Source organism: Carcharodon carcharias, chromosome 15 (assembly GCF_017639515.1).
Source record: "Carcharodon carcharias isolate sCarCar2 chromosome 15, sCarCar2.pri, whole genome shotgun sequence".
Classification (NCBI taxonomy): domain Eukaryota; kingdom Metazoa; phylum Chordata; class Chondrichthyes; order Lamniformes; family Lamnidae; genus Carcharodon; species Carcharodon carcharias.
In genome coordinates, this window is record NC_054481.1 from 127,734,167 (window position 1) to 127,761,208 (window position 27,042).

At 41.2% G+C, this 27,042-nt stretch overlaps 1 protein-coding gene across 10 annotated transcripts in view; it reads left to right on the plus strand.

The window, feature by feature from the left end:
• Nucleotides 1-27,042, plus strand: part of kif1b (kinesin family member 1B) — a 197,877-nt gene that overhangs the window by 110,691 nt on the left and 60,144 nt on the right. For 7 of the 10 annotated variants that reach the window (XM_041205801.1, XM_041205807.1, XM_041205803.1 and 4 more), the window contains 5 exons: nucleotides 14,689-14,788; nucleotides 17,092-17,240; nucleotides 18,654-18,832; nucleotides 19,661-19,798; nucleotides 26,119-26,367. In XM_041205801.1, the coding sequence (XP_041061735.1) occupies nucleotides 14,689-14,788; nucleotides 17,092-17,240; nucleotides 18,654-18,832; nucleotides 19,661-19,798; nucleotides 26,119-26,367 (815 nt within the window). Of the gene's footprint in view, nucleotides 1-3,317; nucleotides 6,603-14,688; nucleotides 14,789-17,091; nucleotides 17,241-18,653; nucleotides 18,833-19,660; nucleotides 19,799-26,118; nucleotides 26,368-27,042 lie in introns of those variants that run through there. The other 3 variants (XM_041205809.1, XM_041205810.1, XM_041205811.1) reach the window with 2 other exon arrangements.

Consider the following 27,042-nt stretch of genomic DNA (forward strand, 5'->3'; position numbering starts at 1 on the left):
CTCAACAGATGCTTTAGCTTATGAGATAATTAATAGAACGGTTTTGTTTTCTTGAAGAAAAGCAGCTGTTGCAAAATAAAACCATCCTGTCGTTAATTGGACGTGACTAGCTTTTATGTGAATCAGTTGAGTTTTAGAGCAGAACTTAGGAGGGAGATTGGCGGAGGAAATAATTAAATACTGAACAAAGTCAGCTGCAAATAATTGTGATCATTGGTCAGTTAAATAAACCTTTTCCTCGTGAGGTTAGGAAACAGGATGTCTCACATCTCTAATTGCTTAGAGACAAACTTAATTTTAAATCCTTTTTGAAGTTAGTCTTTTTTTGAATTCATGCTGTAGACCTGTTGTTTGTTTTATTTAAAAAAAAATGTGCAATATCATCCCCATAGACTTATTTTGGACTTATTCTTAAAATATAAAAAGATGAGATAGGAACTGGCTGGCACCATGGCTGGTCTCTGGGACTTAACTTCAAATCTAAGTTGCTGGATGAAATTCTCTTCCTGTTCAAGTTGTAAGAATCCTTTGGGAAGTCTTCAGTTCTTAATGGACAATGATTCCGCTTAATTTATTTCTAGTTGGCAGCCTCTCTTGGAGAGGTCTAATGATGTTTGGTCTGGGAATTGGAAAAGTGTCAATGCTGATGCAGTAGGAGGCTGAGCTTTACTCTGAGGTCTAATGATGCTGTACCTCTAATGGACAGGCTTCATACTGAAACTGGATTCCTGAAATGGAAAGTGCTCCACTCTCTGGTATTAGCATCCCTCATCTTGATCAGTACAAACGTTTAAAAGGACACCTCAGTTCTTCTGATTGACTCAATAACCATGTGGCCATTGGTTTAGCCCTCCAGCCTTTGCTCAGTTAACTGAACTCTGCCCACATTGTAGGAGGGAAGCTACGGTTGGCTTCAGTGTGAGGCAAAGGTTCTGAGTCCCCTGATTGCTATTGTACTTCAATTACCCACCTCTGACTGTTGAACAAGTGCGGGATTGAGCACGGCCTTGCTGGAGTAGCCAGCTGAGCTTTACTCCCTAAGTAAATGCATAATGAATGGCCATGTGGACTCATGCAGCTACTGGAAGGATGCCTGGTGCCTGTGGAACCTTAGCCCAGCAGGAAATAATTGGGGTTCCGATGTATTGTTTGAGAGATATGCTGGTTATAGATTACGGTAGATTTTTTTTCTTCCTTATGTTTTAAACAGTCTCGGAAAAGGTGACTTGTATTCTATAAGCGTCTGATGAGAAAATTAATCCACATTTTAAAAACGTGCAGCAAATAGTGTTCGTTCTGCCGCCCCTAATTATCCTTGTGAAGCAATTAAGGAAGGAGGAAGAGCCATTATGTATAGCTAGCATTTTCAAAGGTTACCAATTAGAATCTATTAGATGCTTACAAAAAGGATGGTCAGCAACATCCATTTAGTTAAATAAATGATGGGGAAAAAAATGAATGGGGCTCAATATCTTTTTTTCTAAGCGTTTAATAGTATAGGCTGATGAGATTCCCTCAGAGGTATTAGTATTCGTGTTAATGACATATTGGTAAATTTCAGTAGCGTGTGAGCCCTACTTTCTGCCCATTCCCACTCGTGTGGTACACAAGTTACCTTTTTCAGCCCCAACGTGAGATCTGATTCAAACTCATAAGAGCAAAGAAGTCCAACTGTTGTCCAATTAAATGTCTAAGTTTAGTTGATCAGCCAATTTGGTTCTTTGGCAGTTGATTTTTATTTTTAAATGTCAACAGTAAGTAATTTTTTAAAAAAAGAGGTCAATATGCAACGTGGTTTTCTCTTCGTGGTTTAAGAGAAAAAAACTCTACCATGCTTCTAAAGTTTCGATAACCTGTTGCTATGTTTTTTTTATCAAATGCACCTAATGCACAGCAAAGATTAGGAATTTTAGTGCCATAATTTTTTTTTTTTAAAAAAGGACAGCAATGGACCTTCAAGCTTATTTCTTATCTAGTGATCTTTATACTGCCCATACTGGCCTCACACTTTCCATTTCACCTTGCGATAGTAAATGCTGGCTATTTTGAGGTGACAATGTACTGATGCCTTGCTTGTTCCAATACATTAATCTTCTGAATGATTTGAATTTGTGATGTTAATTGTCATCAATTGTGTTCAATGTTCCAAATTAGACTGATGATAACAGTTTATGTGGACTTCATCTTTTCCCCCAAGATTTAAGAGTTGGTAGTATCTCATTCTTGCTTAAACCTGATCCCCAAATAATTTTTTAAAAACCCACATGCGCGCACAAACATTTCACAAATCTTGTGTTGTTAGAATAATGCAGCACTGAGACATTACTAAGGAGTCTGGCAAAATCCTCTGTCGAATTTAATCAATGTATTTTTTATGAAAACAATTTTTCAATCAAAAATACTAAGCTTTTGATCTGATGTTAGTAGTTTAAATGAATGACGAATAACATTGGTCAATTGATCTCAAAACGACCCTCCTCCCTTCTCTGCAAGAATGAGAAGCTACTTTAAAACATATCTTGGCTGTGTTTTAGTACTGAGATAAGTATTGGCTGCTCTGGATTTAACTGCATTTATACGTGCACCTGCATTACTAACCCATCTTAACAACATCCATTCGACCACTGTACCAAACTGGATGCACTACACATTTATCCTGTCGTTTTAAATGGGGATTGCAAAGAGGCAATCACTTTTTTGCATGTTTGTAGCATGCCTTGGGTGCAGCTTTGAAATTCAGAAAGGGGGATAAAAACAATTTTGAATTTGCCTGTAGAAATGAATAAGGGCAGCTTAACATTAAACATTAAAAGTTGGAAATTTTGGATTTTGTTTCCCTTTTGTTTGTCAAAATAATCATCTGCAGAATTGTGGTGCAGAATATATAAATTACCTGATTTGTTTCTGCAAATATTTTTGAATGGCATTATGTGCAGAAAGATCCACCTGTACGGTAACCCTAAGAAGCACCTCAAAAGTCACCGTAAGCGAGAAAGTGGGTAAACTGGAAGCATCTGCTGTTTAACCTTAAACGGCAGAGGTTACTTTATCAAGATAGATTGTATCAAAGGTGGGCAACATCCAGCTGAGTTTAAAAATATTTGCACAAAGTGTTTGAATCTTTTAGGATTCTGGACCATAATTGTGTGTTTGATTTTGTACCAAAGCTTTTAAGCATGCTCATCTAACTCATCATAGTTCTCCCATTCCCCGTGTTTTGTTCATAATTTTAGTTTTTGTTTTCATTCGATTTGAAATTTTGGGTTTAATTTTAATTTTGGTTGTTTTGGGGCATTTTTTTGGTTTTTTTTTTAAAGGATGCAGACTCTGATAGTGGGGATGATTCAGACAAGAGATCTTGTGAAGAGAGTTGGCGATTGATAACCTCCCTGAGGGAGAAGCTCCCTCCCAGCAAGCTGCAAACCATTGTAAAAAAGTGTGGCCTACCCAGCAGTGGGAAAAAACACGAACAGATCAAAGTTTACCAGATTCCCAAGCGGCGTAAAATTACCAAAGACCCGAAATGGGTGACTTTTTCAGACCTTAAGATCCAGGCCGTAAAGGAGATCTGTTATGAGGTGGCCCTGAATGATTTCAGGCATACTAGGCAGGAGATTGAGGCACTGGCAATTGTTAAAATGAAGGAGCTGTGCGCGACTTATGGAAAGAAGGACCCCAATGAGCGAGATTCTTGGCGAGCTGTTGCAAGAGATGTGTGGGACACGGTAGGTGTTGGAGAGGAAAGGATTGAAGAAGTAATAGCCACTGTGAAGACTCCGAGTGATGTGGATGACCTTAAGTGCCATGTAGACAAACTGGAAAATATTTTGCAAGAAGTGAAGAAGCAGAATAATACGAAGGAAGAAGAGATAAAGATTCTCCGCAAGAAAATGCTGCAGATGGAGAAAGTTTTGCCACTGATGGATCCTCAAGAGCCGCAAGGGAAGCATGTTTCTGGTAATGACAGGAGCAGCAGTGAAAACAAGAAGAACAGATGTGATTCCGTAAATGAGGATGAGATCAGCAAGGATGAGCGTGTTTCAAAACTAATGTCCGAAGATCCAGAATTCAGGCGTGGTCGTTTGCGATGGATGAGGCTGGAGCAAATTCGATTGAAAAACCTGCAACAGCAAGAGATCACAAAACAGCTGCGCAGGCAGAGTGTGCCGCACCGGTTCATTCCACCCCAAGACCGGAAACTGCGGTTCCCTTTTAAGAGCAACCCCAGTCACAGAAACTCCTGGAGCCCTGGCACGCACATAATTATAACGGACGAGGAGGCGGTGGAGTTTGTCGTTGAAAGGGACTCAAGGGAAGGAGGCGATACCGAGGAAGACGTCAGCGACAAGAACGACGGCCGCCAGCCTCGCGGGTGGCGCTCATATGGGTCAAGCAGAGGATATAACCAAGGCAACAGGCAGCACCACAGGAACGAGCAGCAAGTTCGCTGGCGGAGCAACTCCTTCAGCAACGGTCAGCAGCGTGGCTTGCGTCGACAGACTTCAAGCTCAACTGAATCGTTACAGTCATCAGATGGCCGTCAAACACCAGAGTCTCCGACGCACCGTCAGAGGCGCAACCATCAGCGGCCGCATTACTTTAATAGCGGGTCTTATGAAAATTGTTTCCATGCATTTGACTACAGTAGAACTGATAGACCATACCACAACCATTTCACTACCCCACCAAGAATGCGCCGACAATATTCGGCACCAAACCTTAAAGCACGAGAGACAACTGTGTAGAACCAGTCACTGGAAATAAGCCTTTTTCTCCCCCTTCCGTGTTGCCCAGGGTGCTTAAGCTGACAATTATGTCTGGCTATCGATCTTCCTACATCATTAAAACTCAAACTGCACGGTGGCCAGATTTTTTGTTTGTTAACACATTTTGGAAACCGAAAAGGCCAAGTCTGCTTCATAGGATTCACCTTAATCTTGATCACCCAACCACAATAAACGCTTATCTTTTTGCACTAGTTTTGAAAGCTGACAGTTTAATTAAAAGATGCGCCAAAAATTGGCATTGAGAATTGACACATATCACTTGGTCAGTAAACCTATTTTGTTCATTTCAATATCAATTTTATGACACTGAAGCTTTATTCCTCATTATCCCGTTTCTCTGAATTTAAACTGGATAGAAAAATGCTAATGTGTTTCATAAATCTTTGTGTCAATTGGCAAAATTCTTGACAAACTAATAAACAGAATACAATGCACTTGGTGTTTTAATAGTATTAATGGGCTCAAACCTTTAATGGCTGAGTTGTTCTTAATTTTGCCTGTTGATATATTTTGTGAAACCAATTTGTCCAAGTGTTAAACTGCTGTTTATTATTTTGGGTGGGTTTCTCTGTTTAATATCACAGTGCAAGTGTATTTTCTACAAGCCTGCTTCATTAGCTCTTAACGTGCCTTTTTAAAGGTCCAAATTGAATTTTTGTTCTTTTTTGGAACAGAAAACCCAATGCTAAACAAAACTGAATAGTATTTTCTTTTTGCATTTTGACTTCTGTGTAATATGCCCCAACTTATTTATGATAATTTTCAATATTTTTCATTTAGTTGAAGAATCTAGTGGCAAGTCTCCTTTTATAAATATAGGTTTACATATTTAAAAAGAAATTAAACTACCTCCCCTCCACCCTTCCAGGAGTGATCCTTTTGCAATTTTAAAAACTTAGCTTGTTTTTGTAGTATTCGTTACGATTTTAAATACCACCTGGGTAAACTGAGGGATGTTGCATTTCAATATTTAAGTTTGTCCATTTCACTGATAAAGAAAGGTTGAATAATTCTTGTGCTTGACGATTAGAAACAAGTTAGCTCTTAAAGGTAATGCATGTGTGAATGTCTGTGAATGTGTCTTGGAAGGTTGGGGAGATGCTGACAAAAAGGAACTTTAAACTAACAATAGTGCCTTATCCACCTTAACATATTGCAGCAAGCTCTTAATATGTACTGCATCACTTTACTTCAGTCCGAACCTGCTGCAGACTTTATTTATCACTTTCAATTCTTATAAGTCACAATAATAAAACAATAGAAATAAATAGCTTCTCCTTTAATCATTTAACATTTATGTTAGAAGGATTCAATTGTGTACCAAAAGTACCTGAACTCCATTTGCATTTCATTTCGTTAACATTTCAGATTTGCGTTGTGCCCTTACATTTAGGAACTTTCTATTCAACTATTGCAGGAGCCAAATCATTCCAACATTATTTACTTCCTCTTGGAAATTTTAACCTATTGAATATGTTTTTTTAAGAAGCTTCATCCCAAAACACGGGTGGGGGGAATAAAAGCTTTCCAAACCTTATAATTTCAGATCTAGCATTCATTGGATACACTTTTGGAGATCGATAGTTTGCAATGTGAGCTTTTTGATTGAGTGATTTGAAACTTGATTTTTTTTAAAGATTTTTTTTTGCTCTCACTTTAACCACATTAACTTTATATTTTAGATAATTACGTTCTATGTTGTTGCTTGATACCTGGAATGAGGATTATGAACAACCCTCATGATTGGTGCTCTGTAGGGGGGAAGAAAAAGTCATCATTTTCGATTTGTCTTGATTAAAGTGATGCCCGGGGCTGTTTAGTTCCCAATAAAATGCCCTCAATTTAATTGAAGTTTTTTTTTAATCAGCATGTCATAATTTCCTTAATTTCATGTATAATTAGATGCTTTTGTTAAGAAAATATGTACTTCAGCTTATTTCTAGCTTCTGCCTCAATTCATTGAGTATCAAAAAGTTAAATCTGGAACATCATTAATCCCTTTACACTCTGAAAGCTTTGAATTAGCACTTCAAAATCTGGGTACCTTTTAACATTAGTCATGTATTTTGCTTCAGTGGAAACTTGAACATTTCTCCCAGGAAATTTTGTTCTACATCATTGGGTTTGATTTTAAATATTTAGCTTCCAAGTGATAGTGCTGAGCAATGAGTACCCAGAATAAGAATCCCTGAATTTAAATAAAGAACATCACCTACAAATTAATTGTTTTCTCAAAAATCACTTCTACAGAGGATTTTTTTTACAATACCTTGCTGCTGATGAGTGAAAATTATCAGACATGGTGTAATGACAATTTCACGGATGACTTGATATAAAATGACCAGCTTCTGAAATGTACAGTTTTTGATTTTTAGTTTACAGACGTTGTATAGTGTGCTACAATGTTAGACATTGACCGTCTGGGATATAGTGCAGCTTCATTTAACCACCCTGTTTAAAAACTTGAATGTGCTTTGATTCACACATGCATGAGCGTTCTGTTTGTTTGCAAAGACATTGAGTTTTGAAGAACATTTAAGTGCCACAGTGCCTGCAAAGCTACAGATTGACCAGTGCCTTTTCAATATAGTGCCTAATTAATCCCATTCATGAGATATCCCATTTTCCAATACCACCATTACATTTTGCAGGAAAGTTTATGTTGATCTTAATGATGATGCATGCTACCAGTTTTGTTTCTTTAATAAAATCATTCTGCATTGTTTTACAATCTTGGTAATTTAAAGGACATGGTGCTAGTCAGTTTCTTGTACAGAAAAAAGAAGGAAATCACAGAATACTGGGACACTTTACCCTCCTGTGGATGGTTCATTGTGTGCTTTTAAAATGGGTCTTTGTGGACATCTGTTAAACCATTATAATCATTTTTTAAGTGAACGTTAAAGATTAACTAATTGCAAGATAACATCCAAGTATTTGCAAATCCAGCTTTGTAAATTTATGGCTCCCATAACTTTGGAATTGCAATAATTACGGTCTGACTGATGCCTCTGTATTTAGTTTCATTTTTTGTCTTTTTTTGGCTATTGTATTGTACGTTGGTGTCCGGTTCAAATCACTTGAGACGTTGTGTTGTAAAGGTTTCAGTCAAATAAAGTGCCAAGTCTTCCAAGTTTGTGGTGGCTTTTCTCAATTAAAATGCCTTTAATTTTTCAGATGTGATGAAAATCACCACCCCCCCCCCCGGCCCTTGCCATGACGCACATTGTATTTTCAACTTTTTCATATTACTGGGGTTGTATATGGTAGCCTTGATTTGATTTTAGGTGCTATCTTGCTGAATAATTGAAAAATGCATGTGGGAAATAAAAGAAATATGGCCACTGATTGAAGAATCTAAATTGTATAGGGTTTCCTTTATTTTTCTGGCCATCTTGATTAAGTTTAGAAGCTGGTAACTGTCTCCAAATATCCCAAAAGTAATCACCATAGAAAAGTTGCCACTTTGTTTTGCCAAATTATGGCCATTTCTGTGGCGTTTCCTCTAATTCAGGCTTTGTATGAGCACTCAGAGGGCGCTGGTTGGCAAAGAAGTTTCTACTTTTTTGTCTCGCTTGGACCAAGGGAGTGAATAATAGGCTATGCTCCTGTTTTTCTTTTGTGAGGAAGTGTTCTGATCTATGATAGGCCAACGGCTTCTAAATAACTCTGCCTTGGGGAGGTGCAGTGCAGTGGAGTGGACCTCCACTTCTAATGGCTGTGCTCAACTTTCCTCCAATTCCATTTTCGAATTAATCCAATCAGCTTTTGTTCTGTGGCAGGACTGACATTTCCCCGGTTGAAGGCACAATTTTGCCATTTGACCTTGGTGTATTAACTACTTAGGGTACCCCATCACTCGTTCATTAAGGTGGCATTTAAAAATGTTCATCCAAGTTACTGTAAATGCGCATTGAGCTGATGCAGCTGTAATGTTAAGTTTCTGAGCAAAAACTTAAGAAATGCGCAAATAAAGAACAGTTTGCAACAGGCTGAAATGAGGAAGTAGTTTGGCCTTCTGTCAACATTCAGTGGCTACATGTCTAATCCCAAGAGTGAAAATTAGTCCTGCTCAAATCAAGGAGGAGTAAAATGTCCTGAAGTGCAGGAGTTATCAACCCTTCCAAAGATTCTACAACTTTTAAAACCTCACCTGCAGTCTCTGTACTGAAATGATCTGAAAGCTTCTGTGAATGTTCCGGCCACATGGCGTGTATGATTTTTGGTAACACTTGAAGACAAGGTTCCTTTATTTTTATAAATAAAAGTTTAGTTTTACTTTAAATTGTAACCAAACCAAAAGAAAAACTACCATCTGTGGGTTGCACAAAGATGGGGGAGACAACACTTCTGCTCAGATCAGGAGATGAGTGCAACAGGGATCAAACTTGCATAAATTTCAGCTCCCGTTTTGACCTTTTGCACCCTAAAAATATTCAACAACTTGCGACCAGGCTAGTTTAAGTTTCTGGTTTAGTAACTTATTGGAGCTGAAAGTATTGCAAGTATGTGCATTTTAATATTGCAGCCTTACAAGCAACAAAAACACACTCCACAGCTGTGTTATTGTAATGGTTATGGTACCAGTATCGTAAAATGACAACATTTATAGAACTCCCAGCTTGTAATGGTTCTTAAAAATACAGAATTTAAAAATCCTACAATTGCAAATGAAGTTCAACACAGATAAACCTGTGAGGTGGTACATTTTGTTAGGAAGAATAGTGAGGCCGCTCCGTTATTTGGAAGATGCAAGTCTTGGGTGGACTTGAGGAACAAAGAGATTTCAGAGTACAAATACACCAATCACTAAAAGTTGTGCCACAGCTTAACAGGGCCATAAAAAAGAAAGGCAAACCAAGCACTGGGCTTTATTTTTAGAGGGATAGAATTGAAAAGTAGGGAAGTTATGCTAAACCGGTATTGAACCTTGGTTAGACCACACGTCAAATACTGTGTGCAGTTCTGGTCACCACATTATATAAAGGATATGGAAGCACTGGAGAGGATGGGGAGAAGATTTACAAATGATCCGAAAAATGGGAGGACATACATACCAGGAAAGGATCAACAGGTTGCATCTCTTCTCTTGAAAAAAGAAGGCCAACAGGTGACCTAATAGAGGTCTTAAAAACAGTGAAAGGTTTTGATCGAGTGGATACAGAGAGAATGTTTCCACTTGTAGGAAAGAGCATAACTAGAAGCCATCAATATAAGGTGGTAACCAAAACATCCAATAGGGAATTCAGAAGGCACTTCTTTAACCAAAGAGTAGTAAGAATATGGAACTTGCTACCACAGGGATTGGTTGAAGTGATTGTATAGATGTATTTAAGGGAAAGCTAGACAAGCATCTGAGGGTGAAGGGAATAGAAGGTTGTGATTATAGATTTAGCTGAGGAAAGATGAGAGGTGGTTTGAGTGAAGCATAAACACTGGAGTGGATTGTTTGGGCTGAATTGCCTCTTTACGTGATGTATATTCCCATGTAACCCTATATAATCCGGAGCTTAAAAAATAATTGCTGGGGCAAAGTTTTAAATATTTCTTTACCCCAAATATGACCGAGCTAAACTCACTTTTGTCTGTGCAAGTTGTGTCGTCTTTGGTGCCCTCACCTGCGAGATCAAAGCACTAAAACTGTCAGTATTAATTCTGAACATCAGAAGCTTTTTTAAAAATATAGCTAACTATAATACATGTGGGGATCTTACTGGATTCCGTCCACAGGATCCTAAATATTTTGAAGAATGTATTGATAAACTGTACAAAAGTGGGATTTCTTAATGAATTCCAATTACCAGCTCTGATATTGATGGATCCTTCGCACCCGCTCCCCAGTACATTACAGAGCAAATTCAAATCAGTACAAGATACAGAAACTGCCATCCCAAAGTTTTCGATTAAATTGCAGTGCACCTTCACATTTGTTATGGGCTGCTGCGATTGAAAAGACAGTGGGTACCCTTGACTTCTGACCCATCAGCTTGTTCCAATCATCTAAGGGCTGTAGGTGTTGCTGGCAAGGCCAGCATTTATTGCCTATCGCTAATTACCCTTGAGAAGATGGTGCTGAGCTACCTTCTCGAGCTGCTGCAATCTGCGCGGTGTAGGTACACTTGGAGTTCTGTTAGGTGGCACTTTCCAGGGCTTTGACCCAGTGACCATGAAGGAACAGCAATCTGTTTCCAAATGAAGACTTGGATGGAAACTTGCAGGCGATGGTGTTCTCATGTGCCTGCTGCCTTTGTCCTTCTCGGTAGGTATATACCATTATACTGTTCATTCAGCATAGGCTTTGACACATGCGGAAGCAATTTAGTCGATTTGGCCTTTCGACTTGAACAGGATTTTCTTTCCCCCATCTGTTTCAGTGCAATCAAATTACTTATTTAGGAACCTCATCCTTTTTGGGGTACTTCAAACCAGTTTTGCATCATCATTCAGATGGGAGATGCATGTTGCTCAACCAGTGTCACTTACTCCCCAAAAAAATCAGATGCGAGTCAAGCACAGACCATTGTGATGATATGAAATATAAACACAAAACGCTGGAGTTCCACAGCATGTCAATCAGCCTTTGGAAAGGGTAAAGACTGGTTCGGACACTTTGGGTGTGTCCTTCGTTAAGACACAAGGTACAACTGAGTTTATTTGGAAACTGAGTTTGTTTGACTTGCGGAATTTCCATTTTAGCCACGGTTTCTTTAGTTTAACAGCAACCACATGTTTGGCACAAGTGATAGGTTTGCGAAGGAGATTGGATTGGTTTAGGGGGGAGTTCCAGAGGGTCGGTCCCAAAACAGCTGCAGGCTCAGCCATCAAAAGGTGCAATGGAGAAGGGTCAGTGGGTGGATACGTGTAGGACATTTGAGTCGGAAAACAGAGCGGACTGGGAGGAGGGCACAAAGCTGGAAGAGGGATGCACAAGACTGTTGAAGGATTTGCATATGAGGATATGGATTTTAATTTCGATCCTTAGGAGATGGAGGGCGAGTGTGTGTTGGCGAGGATGGAGGTGATGAATGAGTATCAGAATTGGATGCAGAAGTTAGCATTTTGGGCAATTTGGAGGTCAGAGGAGCACTGGAGGGGTAGAGTCTAGATGTGATAAAGGCACAAATAAGAATTGAGGGCAGCAGTTGTTATAAGGCAGTGATGGAAGCACTCGGTTTTACAGAGCTTCAAGTTTTGGTTATGGATAGAATGTCAATCTGTGTTGAACAGCTTTGTTGGAGTTTCACACACTGGTTCAGCAGCGAGTAGGGGAGAGGGAGCTGATGTGAACATGTTGATTGGGACAGCAATTAATAACTTTGGTTTCCCAGTTGTCCAGTTGGAAGAAATTCTGGTACATCTATGACTGAATATCAGGCATGCAATCTGATAGCACAAAGGTGGTCATGGGGTTTGGAGAAGTTGAACTTGGCTTCAACAGCATACACACGGAAGCAGACTACATGCGTCTGGATGAGGTCATAAAGGAAGCAGCATGAAAACTGGGAAGAAATCTGATTTGCTAATAACTCTTACCATGTAGCATCAGAATTTGAACATTGGAACTTTGAACAGGTATATCTGTGATCAGAAAGTGAACTCATGTCTGTGGCTTCATTACATTATTGGGATACTGCAAGGATCAGTGCTGGGGCCACAGCTGTTCGCAGTCTATATCGGTGATTTGGATGTAGGGACCAAATGTAATAATTCCAAATTTGTTGATGACACAAAACTAGGTGGAAATGTAAGTCATGAGGAGGGTGCAAGGAGGCTTCAAGGGCACTTGAACAGGCTAAATGAATCAGCAAGAACATTGGAGTTGAAATATAATGTGAATAAGTGTGATGTTATCCGCTTTGGTAGAAAAAACAAAGACAAGAGTATTTCTCAAATGGTGAGATGTTGGGAAATGTTGATGTCCAAAGGGACCTGGGTGTCCTTGTTCATGAGTCACTAGAAGCTAGCATGCAGGTGCAGCAGGCAATTAGGAAGGCGAATGGTATGTCGGCCTTCATCACAAGGGGATTTAAGTACAGGAGTAAAGATGTCATGCTGAAATTGTATAGAGCCTTAGTGAGACCTCACTTGGAGTACTGTGTATAGTTTTGGTTATCTAAGATGTACTTGTCATTGAGGTAATGCAACAGGGGTTCACAAGACTAATGTGTGGGTAGCAAAATTATCTCATGAGGAGAGATTGAAGAAACTGGGCTTTTATTCTCTAGAGTTTCGAAGAATGAGAGGCGATCTCATTGAAGCTTGTAAGATTCTTGCAGCGGGTGACAGGGTAGATGTGGATAGGATGTTTCCCCTGGCTGGTGAGCCTGGAACCAGGGGACACAGTCTCAGAATGAGGGGCAGGCCATTTAGCACTGAGATGAGGAGGAATTTCTTCACTCAGAGGGTGGTGAATTTTTGGAATTCTCTACCCCAGAGGGCTGTGGAAGCTCAATCACTGAGCATGGTCAAGACAGAAACCCATAGATTTCGTGATACTAATGATGTCAAGGGATATGGGGATAGCACAGAAAAGTGCTAGGTGTTGAGGTAGATGATCAGCCATGATCTAATTGAATGGCGGAGCAGACTCGAAGGGCCGAATGCCGCCTGCTGCTGCTGCTACGTTCCGATTATTTCTGATTTTCAAAACAATTACCAGCTTTGTGAACTACTGCCTCCTAGGGGCTGTCCAGTAATGGTGCATCCTCACAAGGTAACGTTTGAAGGTAATTTGTTTTCTTTTCCTTCCTCCTATCCCAGGTATGAGCTTTGATTTTTGTGTATGCAGGGAATGTAGAAATGATTGAGAAGAGTTAATACAAATTTTTTTTTAAAGCTGCAGACCAGCTAGATTACCAGTAAGCCCGTGTTAAGATCAGTCCTTCAACTTAATCGAACAGCAAACTGTGTCATTTTGGAACTTCTCTTCTAAGAAAAATACATTTGGATTTTGATATCCATAGCATTGAAATGACCTCCACTCACAAGCAAATACGATTCTCTACTACTTAATTACATCTATTCCTGTCTGTGAGCTATTACAACTTTTAATATGTGAAAGTACTAAAACTACCATGGTCTGTAATTAATAATTAACTCTGCAAGTTAATTAACATGATAAAGCAACAGTGGAGATTAGTACTGGTACTGACTAACCCCCTAGTATGAGACCAGACTTGTGGTACACCAATTGCTTAATAGTAATTAAGCTTTATTAATAACGCAGCCATTCCCAATTACAATTCTGAAGGGATGCTAATGTTCAAGAGTCATATAATAGTGCGACTGTAAGTAGACTAGGTTGGTCATCGCTTATTCCTATGGTTTCACATGCTTTCACCTTCCTGCTCCTGAGAGACTAGTTTTTGTGATGCTTTGAGGAGTAATGTATTCCTCAGTGATATTAGTCTTAAAAGTACTAACCCATGCGATATTGGTAGCTCTTGTGTTTCTGTTCCATTTTCACATGGGGGATGCTGTATTGTATCAACTGCTTCCTTGGCCTCTGATTTATAAAACCTAAGCCCACAAATAAAGGAAAAGAGACTGCCCTTTTATAAATACTCTGTTTTAATAAGTGAAAGCAGCTCCTTTTCCAATTTAATCAAACATTTATTCTTTAATTTTTAAAACAAGTTGGTACTATATACATATCTAATAGTTGTATTGAAAAAATAATTAGAATCCCTTTTGGACTCATCTTTTTAAGATTAGGCAAAGGAAAGTATCTACACTTGACCCTATGGTGTAAGTCAAATTTTGGATCACACAGCAAGATATGTGACCCCTGTACTGAAAGCAGTAACCAGTCGACCTTTAGAACCACGTCTTTGACTTACGGAACCTTGTTGGATCTCTGCTATTGTCCTTTCTTCTACACGTCTTCTGTCTTTATTGCCAGGACTATGAAAGTAAGCTCGAAGCTTTACAGAAACAAGTGGAAACCCGTTCATTAGTTGCAGAAACAACTGAGGAAGAGGAGGAGGAAGAGGAAGAAGAAGGTGATGTAATTTGATTAATTGTGATTTTGTTCATTAATGCTACTTCCAGGCGTCTGTTCAGTTCTTCGATAAAACCTATGTGGATCGATTCAAAATGTTCATTGCAATTGGTTGTAAAATATACTTGACATCTCCTACAAAGCAAAATATAAAAACCCACTTAAATATGGAATAGGGATGTTGGAGAAGGAAAGGAGGAGTGACAGTGGTTCAGTATTTTTGGTGACACCTCTTTTTTATGATGTCTTTTGCCTGCGCTGTTTATTCTTTTTCTGCCCTGGACATCTCCTGCTAAAGCTTACCTTTACAGAATCATGAGGCCTACTGATTTTAACGAGATATTAAGCTGTTTATCAAGTGACTATAGTCAATATTCATCGCATTCAAGCTAAACAGTGATAAAATAAATCTTGTCAACTTTCTGTTTAGTCAATTGATAGAATGTTAGACAAGTTTCAAAGATATGAAATCCTGTTGAGTGATTGAATGTGATGACACATTGACTATGGTCACTTGATGTTCAGCCAGATCATTCTGAGATTGTGACGGAAGTAGATGCTTTGCTGCATTCACATGCTATTGTGATCTGTTCGTTGATCGGGGCCGACGTGGTAACAGTCCTGCAATCTTTCTTTATTTCCTGAAAAACCTGGAGTCTTCAGACCCACCCTTCATCGAAGACATTTGAGTGATTAAGCATTGGTGGTCTGTCCAGCTGTCAGATGGAAGGAGAGTAAGAAAGTACTACTAAGCTTGTTAATGCCACCTTTCAGATGGTGACATCTTGGCACCGCCCCTCTTCAATCACCGCTAATACAACTTCTGAGGGAGATGAAAATGCATGGCCAATCTCAGGAAAAACTTTGGGCAATTCCCCCCTGACACCCTAAAATATTCAAGCAAACTCCAGGGAAGCTGGGACACTTGTGACCCATGACTATATGTGCTTATCTAATACCCTCTTGGTCCTTCTCTGATATATTCCAATTTCTTGGAACTTGGAATTGTACAAGGTTGGGAAAGGCCATTTCCATCAAGCAGGCTGGTCCCATTTCCTAACACACATTCACTTCGATCTCACAGTGATGGTCCAGCCTATTCTCATTCTTTACAAAGTTGATCTTTGGAGTACCATGTGCCACAGTTTTGTTCTGTTCTCTCTATCTCTATGCCTTACCATTGCTACAGACCATATAGTTCTGGTGTTGCACATTAAGCGCAGAATTAAATTCCCCTCTTGGGAGTGGGCTGGGAGGTGTTGCGGGGGATGGTGGAGGGCGTGGAGCAGGGGAATGGGGTGGTGTCATGGAATGGGGAGAGAAGGCAGGCGTGGGATGTGCCTGTTGCCTTCCCAACTCCCTCAGATCCACTTAGTGCCAGGGAAGGGCGAAGGTGGCCTTCCTGCTGGGAGAACGCTTAAGGGTCTTAACCACTGCCTGTAGTATTCTATGGGCAAGGAGGGGGGGTGGTTTGCAGAGGAATTTGGTGGCTCTGTGCCACTTGGGGAGGCTGCCCTGTAAAATCACTGGCTGCTTCCTTGTAGGCTCAGAGGGTAGGTGGGTGTGGGGATGGCACTCCTGATTGGGCCCACAAAGTATCCCCATCGGAAATATCCCCCCTACCCGCCCCTCCCAAACCTCTCGTAGGACCTGCTTGACTGGCCCCAGCAATCGCCACACGTTTACCTCCATTTTGGGGCCACCACCACCATCTTCACTGCCCTAGGGTGTGCTGCAGTGCCAACCTCATTGGGGCTGGTGGCAAACTGGCTCTCTGGTTGGCCAACTGCTCTTGGCACGGGGGTGGGGGGGGAGGGGGGGGGTGGGTGGGGGAGGGTTGCGGGTGGTGGTTTGATGGGGATTTCCTCCCTTAAAGGGATGAAGTCCCGAAATAATTGCCAGATGACCATGCAGTTGAGTGGGGCCTCCCAGAAATGACCACAGCAGGGCCGCCCCCAGCTGTTTGGCCAATGGGCAGGGTCTACCACCACACCCATGAAGTTCAACCGCAAGTGTCACATTTTCGTCTCGAACTTATTTTCTGGAGAATGTTGAGGAGAAAAAAAAATCTCTTGGGTTTTTAAAAAATTCCATTTATTTTATTAATGGAAATGAATAAATATTCATTAATCCTGAAGCTCCCTCTTAATAAATATCAAATATATTGATTACTGATATGTGATTGTATAAGTGGGTACCAAGTCTGAGCTGCCATGTTTCCATGGTTCTCTACTGCTTGGTTATTAATGGCCTTTGATAAGTTTCCTTTCTAAATGTTGTGTGAATCTTGGTTTGCCTCCATAGCCCCCTGGACCCAACGTGATTACGAGCTAGCAGAGTGGGCATTCAGGAAATGGAAGTATCACCAGTTTACATCTTTGCGTGACCTACTTTGGGGAAATGCTGTCTATCTAAAGGAGGCTAATGCTATTAGTGTTGAGCTGAAGAAAAAGGTACTGCATGTTCTGTTGTTTGCCACTAAATGACATTAACTCCCTCATTACGTTTTCAATGCCTTTTGTGAAATTTCCTCTCGCCATTGTTCAAATTAAGTCAATTCTAAACTGAAACCCCTACTGACTGCTCAAAAATATTGGCCTTCAGCCTGTGCTGCTGTTGACTGTACTGGGCTTGTGCTGACAGCTTGTGCTATTCTGGTCTAGAATGTGCTCTTCGGAAAAAAACTCAGAAGCTGCTCCACAAAAGGACATCGCTCTACAGAGCTGATGTCAGAAAAAAAATGCTGATGTTTCTTTTCAATTATGTGCTGGTGTTAGTACTGTGGGGCAGAGTTGTAAAAGAAAAAAAAAACGGATTGGACCAATCAGCATTAATTAGTCACCAGTTTTAGCTGATTGAGAAACATACGTCATTAACTAATGTTTACAGTTAAGTTCTTATGGAGAAACAAGTCAAACTGGTTTTAATTTTTAGAGGCAAAACTACCTTTTGTAAAACTTGGTCTGTCACTACAAACCGGAAGCAAGCTCGATCAACTGACTTATCCTAATGTGTGGCTCAGACACCAGTTCACAGTGCACAATTAACAAGTTTTTAACTTGCAGAATGCTGTGGGGAGAGGTCATTTGAGTTTTGGTATTTGGAATCAGTTGCAGAGCATGACATATGCCACATAATATGATGGTGGGTTTTCATATTGTACCATAACATAAATAGAAGCAGGAGTACATCTTGCAGCCCTTTGAACCTGCTCCACCATTCAATTAGATCATGGCTGATCGTCTGCTTTCCATTTTCGCATGCTATTTCATTAGTATCCACAAACCTGTCGATCTCTGCCTTGACTGTACTCAGTGATTGAGCATCCACAGGTCTCTGGGGGAGAGAATACCAAAGATTCACAAGTGTCTGAGTGGTGAAATTTCTCCTTATCTCAGACCAGAAAGTCCAACTTCTTACCCTGAGACTGTGATCCCTAATTCTTGACTCCCTAGCCAGGAGAAATACCCTCCCAGCATTTACCTTGTAAAGCCCCTTGAGAATTTTGTGTTTCACTGAGTTTACACCTCATCTAAACTACAGAGAATTTAGGTTTGGTCTACTCAATCTCTCCTTATAGGAGACCTTATAGATAACCTCCTTATCCCAATAATCAACCTATTAAGCATAGGTAGCATTCCCTCTAAGACAAGTACATCCATCCTTAGGTAAGGAGACCGTTTTGTGCTGTATTTTACTTTGCCCATCATACCATGTATTACATCAGCTATTGATTTGAGGAAGAAGGGATGTTAAGCATTTGCCAGAATAGAAATGATAATTCTAGCTGGTAGTTTCATAACTGATTTTTTTTTTTTTCTCTCCAAACCCCTCCCTACCCCCAACCCTACACTTTTTTTATTCAGGTACAATTCCAATTCGTGTTGCTCACTGACACACTCTATTCCCCACTTCCGCCTGAATTACTCCCTGCTGAGGTGGAATCAGATCGGGAAGCTCAGCAATTCCCAAGAACCGTTGTTGCCGTGGAGGTACAAGATCTGAAGAACGGTGCCACACATTACTGGTCCTTGGAGAAACTCAAGTAAGGATGCCTTAAATTCTTGCCTAACCTTTTGGCATGCTTGTTATGTTGCATGTTACAGTATCATATTTTATATTGGGGCTGAAGTGTCTTTCATAAGCAACCTATACTATATTTCCTAGATTGCTTTAATGATTTGTTTCTAGAAAGCTCTTCCAGCAATTAATGGGAAAGTTACAAATCTTCCACTACTAATGGTATAGTGTTTAGAGTGATATGAGTGATACATGGGTTTGCTGGCCACAGTGCAACTGGAGCACCTCCCTCTCTACCTGTTTTACTAATGGCCTACTGAAGATGGAATCATTTCCTGTTGAAGAACCTTAGCTGCCTCCAAGGCAACTGCTTTTAAAGAAACCATATTTGTTCTGTTAGTCTCCATTGCGTGTGGCGCCAGCATGTAGACAAGTGGGGTGGGGTTTGGAAGGAGGGGGAGGGTTGCAAGATTTCTCGGTACGTGCCGTCCGACTTGTGGCCCATGGGGCCGTGCTTTGCACGAGATGGTTGAGAGAATGTTCCTGCCAGTGTATGCTGCAGAACGACCATTACGTAGCTTAGTATGTCTGTCAGTGTGCTGCTGGCTATGGTGTGTGTTGCTGTTCACTTTTTAAATAGGTTGTGATTGACTTGATCCAATGAGCAATGATGCTTAGGGGATCAAAATGTGGACAAATGGTCTCCTTGTGTAGTAGTTGAGCAACATTCGCACATAGATGCGGCTAGATAAACCTCAGATTCCCCAGTGCCCTTGTAGAAGGGAAAACTCAGAAGAAAGTCATACAAAATATTGCAACATACATTCTGAACATGCGTGCTTTGTTTGTGCAGGCAGAGATTGGAGCTAATGCGTGAAATGTATGACCGTGCTGGAGAAATGGCTTCCGCCACACAAGATGACAGCGAGAGCATGATGACAGGCAGTGACCCATTCTATGACCGCTTCCATTGGTTTAAGCTTGTGGGAAGGTATGTCATTGTTATTCCTTCACATCGGAAACATTTGGCAATGAAGTTGTCAGCTGTAGGGCAGAGACCTGGCTTAGATGTCTACCGTACTGACGAAATAGATATTTTTATCAGAGATTTTTTTTCTCTGCAGCACACTTATTCCTACTGTAGGTTTCAACATCAACAAGCCCAAGTTAGTATGAGTGATAGCAGAAGCATGCATTCCTGTATAATTCATGAACGCATGAAATGTAACCCAACAAAACCCTACTGAAGTTGTTTGGTTTACTTTCAGGTTTGTATATGAGAAAACATTTTTAAATTTCCAATCAATATTCCTTCAAGCATTGAGGATGCAGAAGTCTGATTATTGAATGTAATGGAATTAAATTCTAGCCTGTGGATCCATTGTTTTCTGAAAGTTTTGCAGTTCTTGGGTTAATGTATAATCTATATTGGCAATTATTCTCCAGCAGTAAACAATGGATTATCACTTAAGTTTATAACAAAGGTTTTAACTGTTGAAACATTATCAGCTGCATGACACATTCTGGTTGGTCAGGAAAGGTGATCACTTTTTGGTTGCTGCTGTAGTCAATAGTTAACAGATTTGGTTACCATCTTCACCAAGTGAACTCAATGTTGTGCTGCAAGGTTCCAATCTGAAATGGGTGAGTTCCTCTCATCCCAGGTTCTGGTGGATGTGGGTTCACAGAAGGAAACTGGCCAGTTTAGCACCAGCACAGCAAAGGAAATGGCAGCACTGTGGTTATGTTACGGAACTAGTAATCCAGAGGCCTAGTCTAATGATCCAGAGCCGTGAGTTCAAATCCCACCATAGCAGCGGGGGGAGGGGGGTGGGGGGGAGTTTAAATTCAGTTAATAAATTGGGAAACAAAAAAGCTGGTGTTATTGATGGTAATCGTGAAACTCAGATTGTCATTAAAAACCTATCTGGTTCACAAATACCCTTAAGGAAAATCTGCCATCCTTATCTGGTCTGGCCTACACGTGACTTTAAACCCACAGCAATGTAGTTGACTCTTAACTGCCCTCTGAAATGGCCTAGCAAGTCACCACCACCATCACAGGGCAATTGAGGATGGGGCAATAAATGCTGGCCTAGCCAGTGACACTCGCATCCGTGTACGAAAAAAGAAAAGAGTCAGGTCTCGGAATAACATAATTAATATTGGTGTAGCAAAGGGTAAGTGTGATATGGAATAATTACTAACGTCCAGTTCCTAAAACAGAAAATCTTTTGACCCTGAAATCTCTCACCTTGACCACACGCTCACTGTTATTTTTCTTTTAAAATCCCACCCCCAACATACTCGCACGGCACTTTTGCCTCATCTCCTGTGTGAGGATTGACCGTGAATGTGAAAGATTATTTGACTTCAGGGCCATCATAGCCGCTTCTAGACTTGCCCGCATCTTAAATTTGTGAATGCACATTTCCCACAGAAACCAGTCATTAGAAGCATCAAACTTCGTCAATATATCCCTGTCCCCACGAAGGAGTACTGAGAACAATTGCAGCTGCACTTGGACTGTGGTAACTGAGACTGACTGAGGATCAAGTATGGAACTGTCCAGAGATCCGCCATTGAATAGCTTTAGGGAAATGAAGAAAATTCCTGAAAAAGGTACATGCTCTCGAAGCTTTTTGTCTTGCACTCATCAGGACAATTCGAAGAATACCAGATATAAAGGGAACAGCAATGTATACTTCATAAGAGAGTGCTGACCGGTTGGATGGTGGAAACTGATAGACGCGTTGCCATGGTGAATGCATCAGTTAACTAGTGTTGTACTACCGAATGGCTAAAATGAAGAATGGTGGACAAGTGATGGTGATCTGGAAGACAGTTGTCTCATTTCAGGGGTTGAGGTGCCACTTTGCTTTTGTCATTTATGGTGTCACTTGAGCCCTGAATTAGGTTACCTTGGAATCACTTTCGGGTATCAATTGATCATGCTATTCTGTAATTTCTCAAATCAATCACTTGCAATTTTCCATTCATCTATGCGGGATGCATCAGTATTTAAAAGCTAGATGCCCTTGCTGCTGTATTCTATCAACATTTTATGAAAATCAAAAACTTCTATGGCAGATATTCACAGCTTATTTAATTAAGCGATGACTTTTTAAGTTCTTAGCTGATAAGGAACCTTCGTTCCAAAACCATCCTATTTGCTTTCATGCTGGTTAGTAGGTGAATGGGGAAATAAATCCATCATTATTGGGAAGTGTGGAGCTTCTGAAGTGTATGTGCGAGCTTGGAAAGAAGGGGAAGAGCTGGAAACTTGAAGAACCTTGATTAACCATGCTCCTTGTGAAGAATGTTTGTATTAAAAAGAAATCCCAGTATGGTGCTCTTTATATGCATCGTTTCTGGGCCATATATAGACTGACGTGTTATCGGTCATTTGCAACAGACATTTGCTGAGCTGCTTCTGATGCAGAAGGATTAACCAGCTGCTAAAGTTGAGTTAGTGGTTTCTAAGGTTTCCTATCTCCCAGCTCAGAGCTGCATTAATAACACAAGCATCTGCTAAAATGTTTGTGTCCCTGGTGAATTTTTAAGAGCGAGCCACAGAGCTTAGAAGAATATTTCGGGAACGTGTGGCGTCAAAAACTCTTTATTGCCCTGTTAAAATGCAGGAAGAAAAATGTATTCAAGAAACGCCTTGGTCTGTCTGATTGTTCTTAGGTGTTAAATTCTAGCCACTTTTTTTTTTTGGTGAGCCACAGCTGATGGACTCTTCCCAGTGAACTTGCACCTGGTGTGTGAGATCCCAGTCTCAGGACTGTTTGGAGAAGGCACCAAGCTGGAGTAAGCTGCTTTCCCACAGATAGGGGATACTGTGAAGGCAAAGTCAACCTGCAAGAGTCTTAGACACCTCCCAATTCTTAGCTGGAAAGTCGTATTCTGAAGCCATCGAATGGGGCACCTGCCTGCCCTATTGATGTTGTGCACCCTAGTTCCTAAAGAGAGTATTTTTTTATTCAATCATGGGATGTGGGCATCACTGGCTGGGCCAGCATTTATTGCCCATCTCTTGTGGCCCTTGAGAAGGTGGTGAGCTGTCTTCTTGACCTGCTGCAGCCCATGTAGTGTAGGTACACTGACTGTGCAGTTAGGAAAGGAGTTCCAGAATTTTGACCTAGCAACAGTGAAGGAACAGCGATACATTTCCAAGTCAAGATGGTGAGTGCCTTGGAGGGGAACTTCCAGGTGGTGTTGACCCATGAATCTACTGCCCTTTGTCCTTCTAGATGGTAGTAGTTGTGGGTTTGGAAGTTGCTGTTGAAGGAGCCTTGGTGAGTTTCTGCAGTGCGTCTTGTAGATGGTGCGCACTACTGCTACTGTGTATCGGTGGTGGAAGGAGTGAATGTTTGTGGATGGGGTGCCAATCAAGCGGGCTGCTTTGTCCTGGATGGTGTCAAGCTTCTTGAGTGATGTTGGAGCTGCACTCATCCAGGCAAGTGGAGGGTTTTTCATTATACTCCTGACTTGTGCCTTATAGATATAGATGGTGGACAGGCTTTGGGGAGTCAGGAGGTGAGTTACTCGCTGCAGGATTCCTGGCCTCCGACCTGCTCTTGCAGCCATAGTGTTTGTATGGCTAGTCCAGTTCAGTTTCTAGTCAATGGTAACCGCAACCCCCCCCCCCCCCCAAACATATTGGTAGTGGGGGATTCTGCAATGGTAATGCCATTAAATGTCAAGGGATGATGGTTAGATTCTCTCTTGTTGGAGATGGTTATTGCCTGGCATTTGTGTGGTGCGAATGTTACATGCCTCTTGTCAGCCCAAGCCTGGATATTGCCCAGGCCTTGCTGCTTATGGACATGGACTGCTTCAGTACCTGAGGAGTTGCGAATGGTGCTGAACATTGTGCAATCATCAGTGAACATCCCCACTTCTGACCTTATGATGGAAGGAAGGTCATTGATGAAGCAGCTGAAGATGGTTGGGCCTAGGACACTACCCTGAGGAACTCCTGCAGTGATGTCCTGGAAATGAGATGATTGATCTCCAATAACCATGACCATCTTTCTTCATGCTAGGTATGACTCCAATCAGTGGAGAATTTTCCCCCTGATTCCCATTGACCCGAGTTTTGCTAGGGCTTCTTGATGCCACACTCAGTCAAATGCAGCCTTGATGTCAAGGGCAGTCACTCTCGCCTCACCTCTGGAGTTCAGCTTTTTTGTCCATGTTTGAACCAAGGCTGTAATGAGGTCAGGAGCTGAGCTGAGATAACATCTAAAGGAAGGGAAAATAAGGAGAAAGTTCCCACAACTCTGACAGAAGTGTGTGTGTGTGTGTGTGTGTGTGGGATGGGGAGGGGTTACCCTTTCCCCTCTCTCTCGTGTTCTCTCTCTCTCTCTCTCTCTCTCTCTCTCTCTCTCGTTCTCTCTCTCTGTCTCTCGTTCTCTTTCTCTCTCTCTCGTTCTCTTTCTCTCTCTCTCGTTCTCTTTCTCTCTCGTTCTCTTTCTCTCTCGTTCTCTTTCTCTCTCGTTCTCTTTCTCTCTCATTCTCTTTCTCTCTCTCGTTCTCTTTCTCTCTCTCTCTCGTTCTCTTTCTCTCTCTCTCTCGTTCTCTCTCTTTCGTTCTCTTTCTCTCTCTCTCGTTCTCTTTCTCTCTCTCTCGTTCTCTTTCTCTCTCTCTCGTTCTCTTTCTCTCTCGTTCTCTTTCTCTCGTTCTCTTTCTCTCTCGTTCTCTCTTTTTTTCTCTCTCTCTCTCTCGTTCTCTCTCTCTTAACTCCATTGACATGCCTTCATATCCATAAAATATCCTTGCCAAATAAAATTCTGTCTGTCTCAGCCTTGATCATTTAAATTGACCCCCAACATCCACAGCCTCTTGGGGCAGAGTGTTCCAGAATTTTACTAGTCTTTGGGTGAAATAAGTGCTTCCTGATTTCCCTCCTGAGTGATTTGGCTCTAATTTTAAGTTTCTGCCATCTTATTCTGAATTTCCCCCATCCAAAGAAGTAGCTTCTCTGGACCTGCCCTGGTGAATCCTTCCATCGTTTTAAACACCTCAATTAGATGGCCCTTCAGCTGCCTAAACTGAAGGGAATGTGACACCAGTTTATGCAAACTGTCTTCACAATTCAGTCCTTTAAGCCCCCATTATTTTGGCAAATCCATGCTGTAACCCTTCCAAGGCCAACATATGCTCCTTGAGGTGCAGTGCACCCCACCGAACTGAACATAATTCTCCAGGTAGAGGCTGACCAAGGCTCTACAACTGGACATATCTTCCTCCCCTTTACATTCCAACCCTCTGGAGATAGAAGCCAACATTCCATTCGCCATTTAGATTACACTTTGTACCTGTGCACTAGCTTTTAGTGACTGGGTGTACGTGGAAATCCAATCCCACAATATCTAGTCCCTTGCCATTTGAAAATATTCTAATTTGTCCTCTTTGAATCCAAATTGAATGACCTCACGCTTTTTTAATCTTTTAGATTATTACATTTTCCACATGTACCCTCTCTCTCCATTGGCTTTAAGAAGTCTCTATTGTCATATTTATCCTTTCTGATAGTGGCTTGATCCCATTCAGGAACAGCTCCTTCCTGTCTCAAGCACTGGCGTCAATGTTCTATGAAAAAGCACACCAGTCTTTCAATCATGCTTTTACTTTCCTGGTTTCCCCTTCTCGCTCGCTCACTCCCTCTGTCCTCCCCCCCCCCCGCTCCCTCCCTCCTTCCCTCCCTGCTCGACCCCCCCCCCCGGGCCTTCTTGCTTGATCCCTCTCTCAACCAATACCACCTCTAAACAAATTAACTAGTTGTTTATCTCATTGCTGTCACTGGTCCTTGCTGTGCACGAATTGGCTGCTGTATTCACCTATATAATAAGTGACTAGCTCCAGAAGTAATTCAGTGATTGTAAAGCATTTTGGAATTTCCCAATGACATGACAGGAGCTATTCCAAGTTTGTTCTTTGTTTGTTTTCCAAATTGAAAACTCTTCTCAAAATATCCAACCAAATAATTTAAAAGGTTTCAAAAAGATGATGTTGCAGGTCACTTGGTAAACAAATGGATTTGTTGTAAATTGATAGGAAACAACTCAAGCTGCCATTAAAAATGCACCTATTTCATAGCGATGTGCCTCTTAACTTTTATTTCTGACCTTCTATTGTTTTTATATGTTTGTTAAAGCAAATGAAATGTTAAAGGTCGAGCATGCAATTTTACTTTCTAGCTTGAAGAGATTGAAATAATCATTAACACCCATTTTTCTCTGAAGTCAAATTAGACTCGTGCAATGGAAAATAACCCTTTTCTTGCCCTTAACTGCACTCCAGTTCCCCAATTTTCCACGGCTGTGTGAACGAGCACCTTGCCGATCGCACGCCCTCGCCCACCTTCTCTACAGCTGATTCTGATATCACTGAGCTTGCTGATGAGCAGCAAGACGAAATTGAGGACCTGGACGACGAGGCCTTTGTGGACGATACTAGCTCAGACCTGGGGAATGAAGAGGGATCAGACATCTTCGGCGATGGGCAGGATCCGTTTTATGACCGGTCCCCCTGGTTCATTTTAGTGGGAAGGTTGGTGAGGTTCTTTGGAGAACAGTGGGAAGGGACTAGCTCTTTTCATTGAAAGCCCTGCGACCTGCGGCAACAAAGCCACTGGTACCGAACGACGTATGGAAAGCTTTGTTCTAATGTACTGTTTAGCTCACGGAATTGGGGTTTTTTTTTAAAAAAATGAATCCGCTTCGCTTAAAAACAAATTATAATTGCACCCGACTGTTTGTTTGTAAATTTGCGCAGGTGTTCCTAAGTGAGGACATTTAACACCGATTTCAAAATAAGCCCAACTAACCCTGCCATGAATTCCTATCACCAGCCGTCTCCAGCATGAGATTAGAGGATTTTTCGGCTATCTTAAGCTGGCCGAATCTAAAAAATTGCACTCCTGGCACTGAGGATGCTGCTGCTATCGAGGATAAGAATAATGAATTGAGCGCAACAAATTGGGAAGCTATCGTTGGGTAGATGTCTTTCCGGCCTCTCTACACGGGAAATTTAATGAAAACTGCATTTGTGTGGTGAAATTTATCAATTTAATTTTCTCCGCCTGTACTCTTCTGACCTTTTGTGCGGTCCCTCTGCATCCCTCCAACTAAAGCGGGGTTTAGCTGACCAGAGGCTTCTGTGCCATCGGATCAAAACAGATTCGTAAAATTGTCCTGACTGGTGTACAGTTTGTGAATGTGCTGC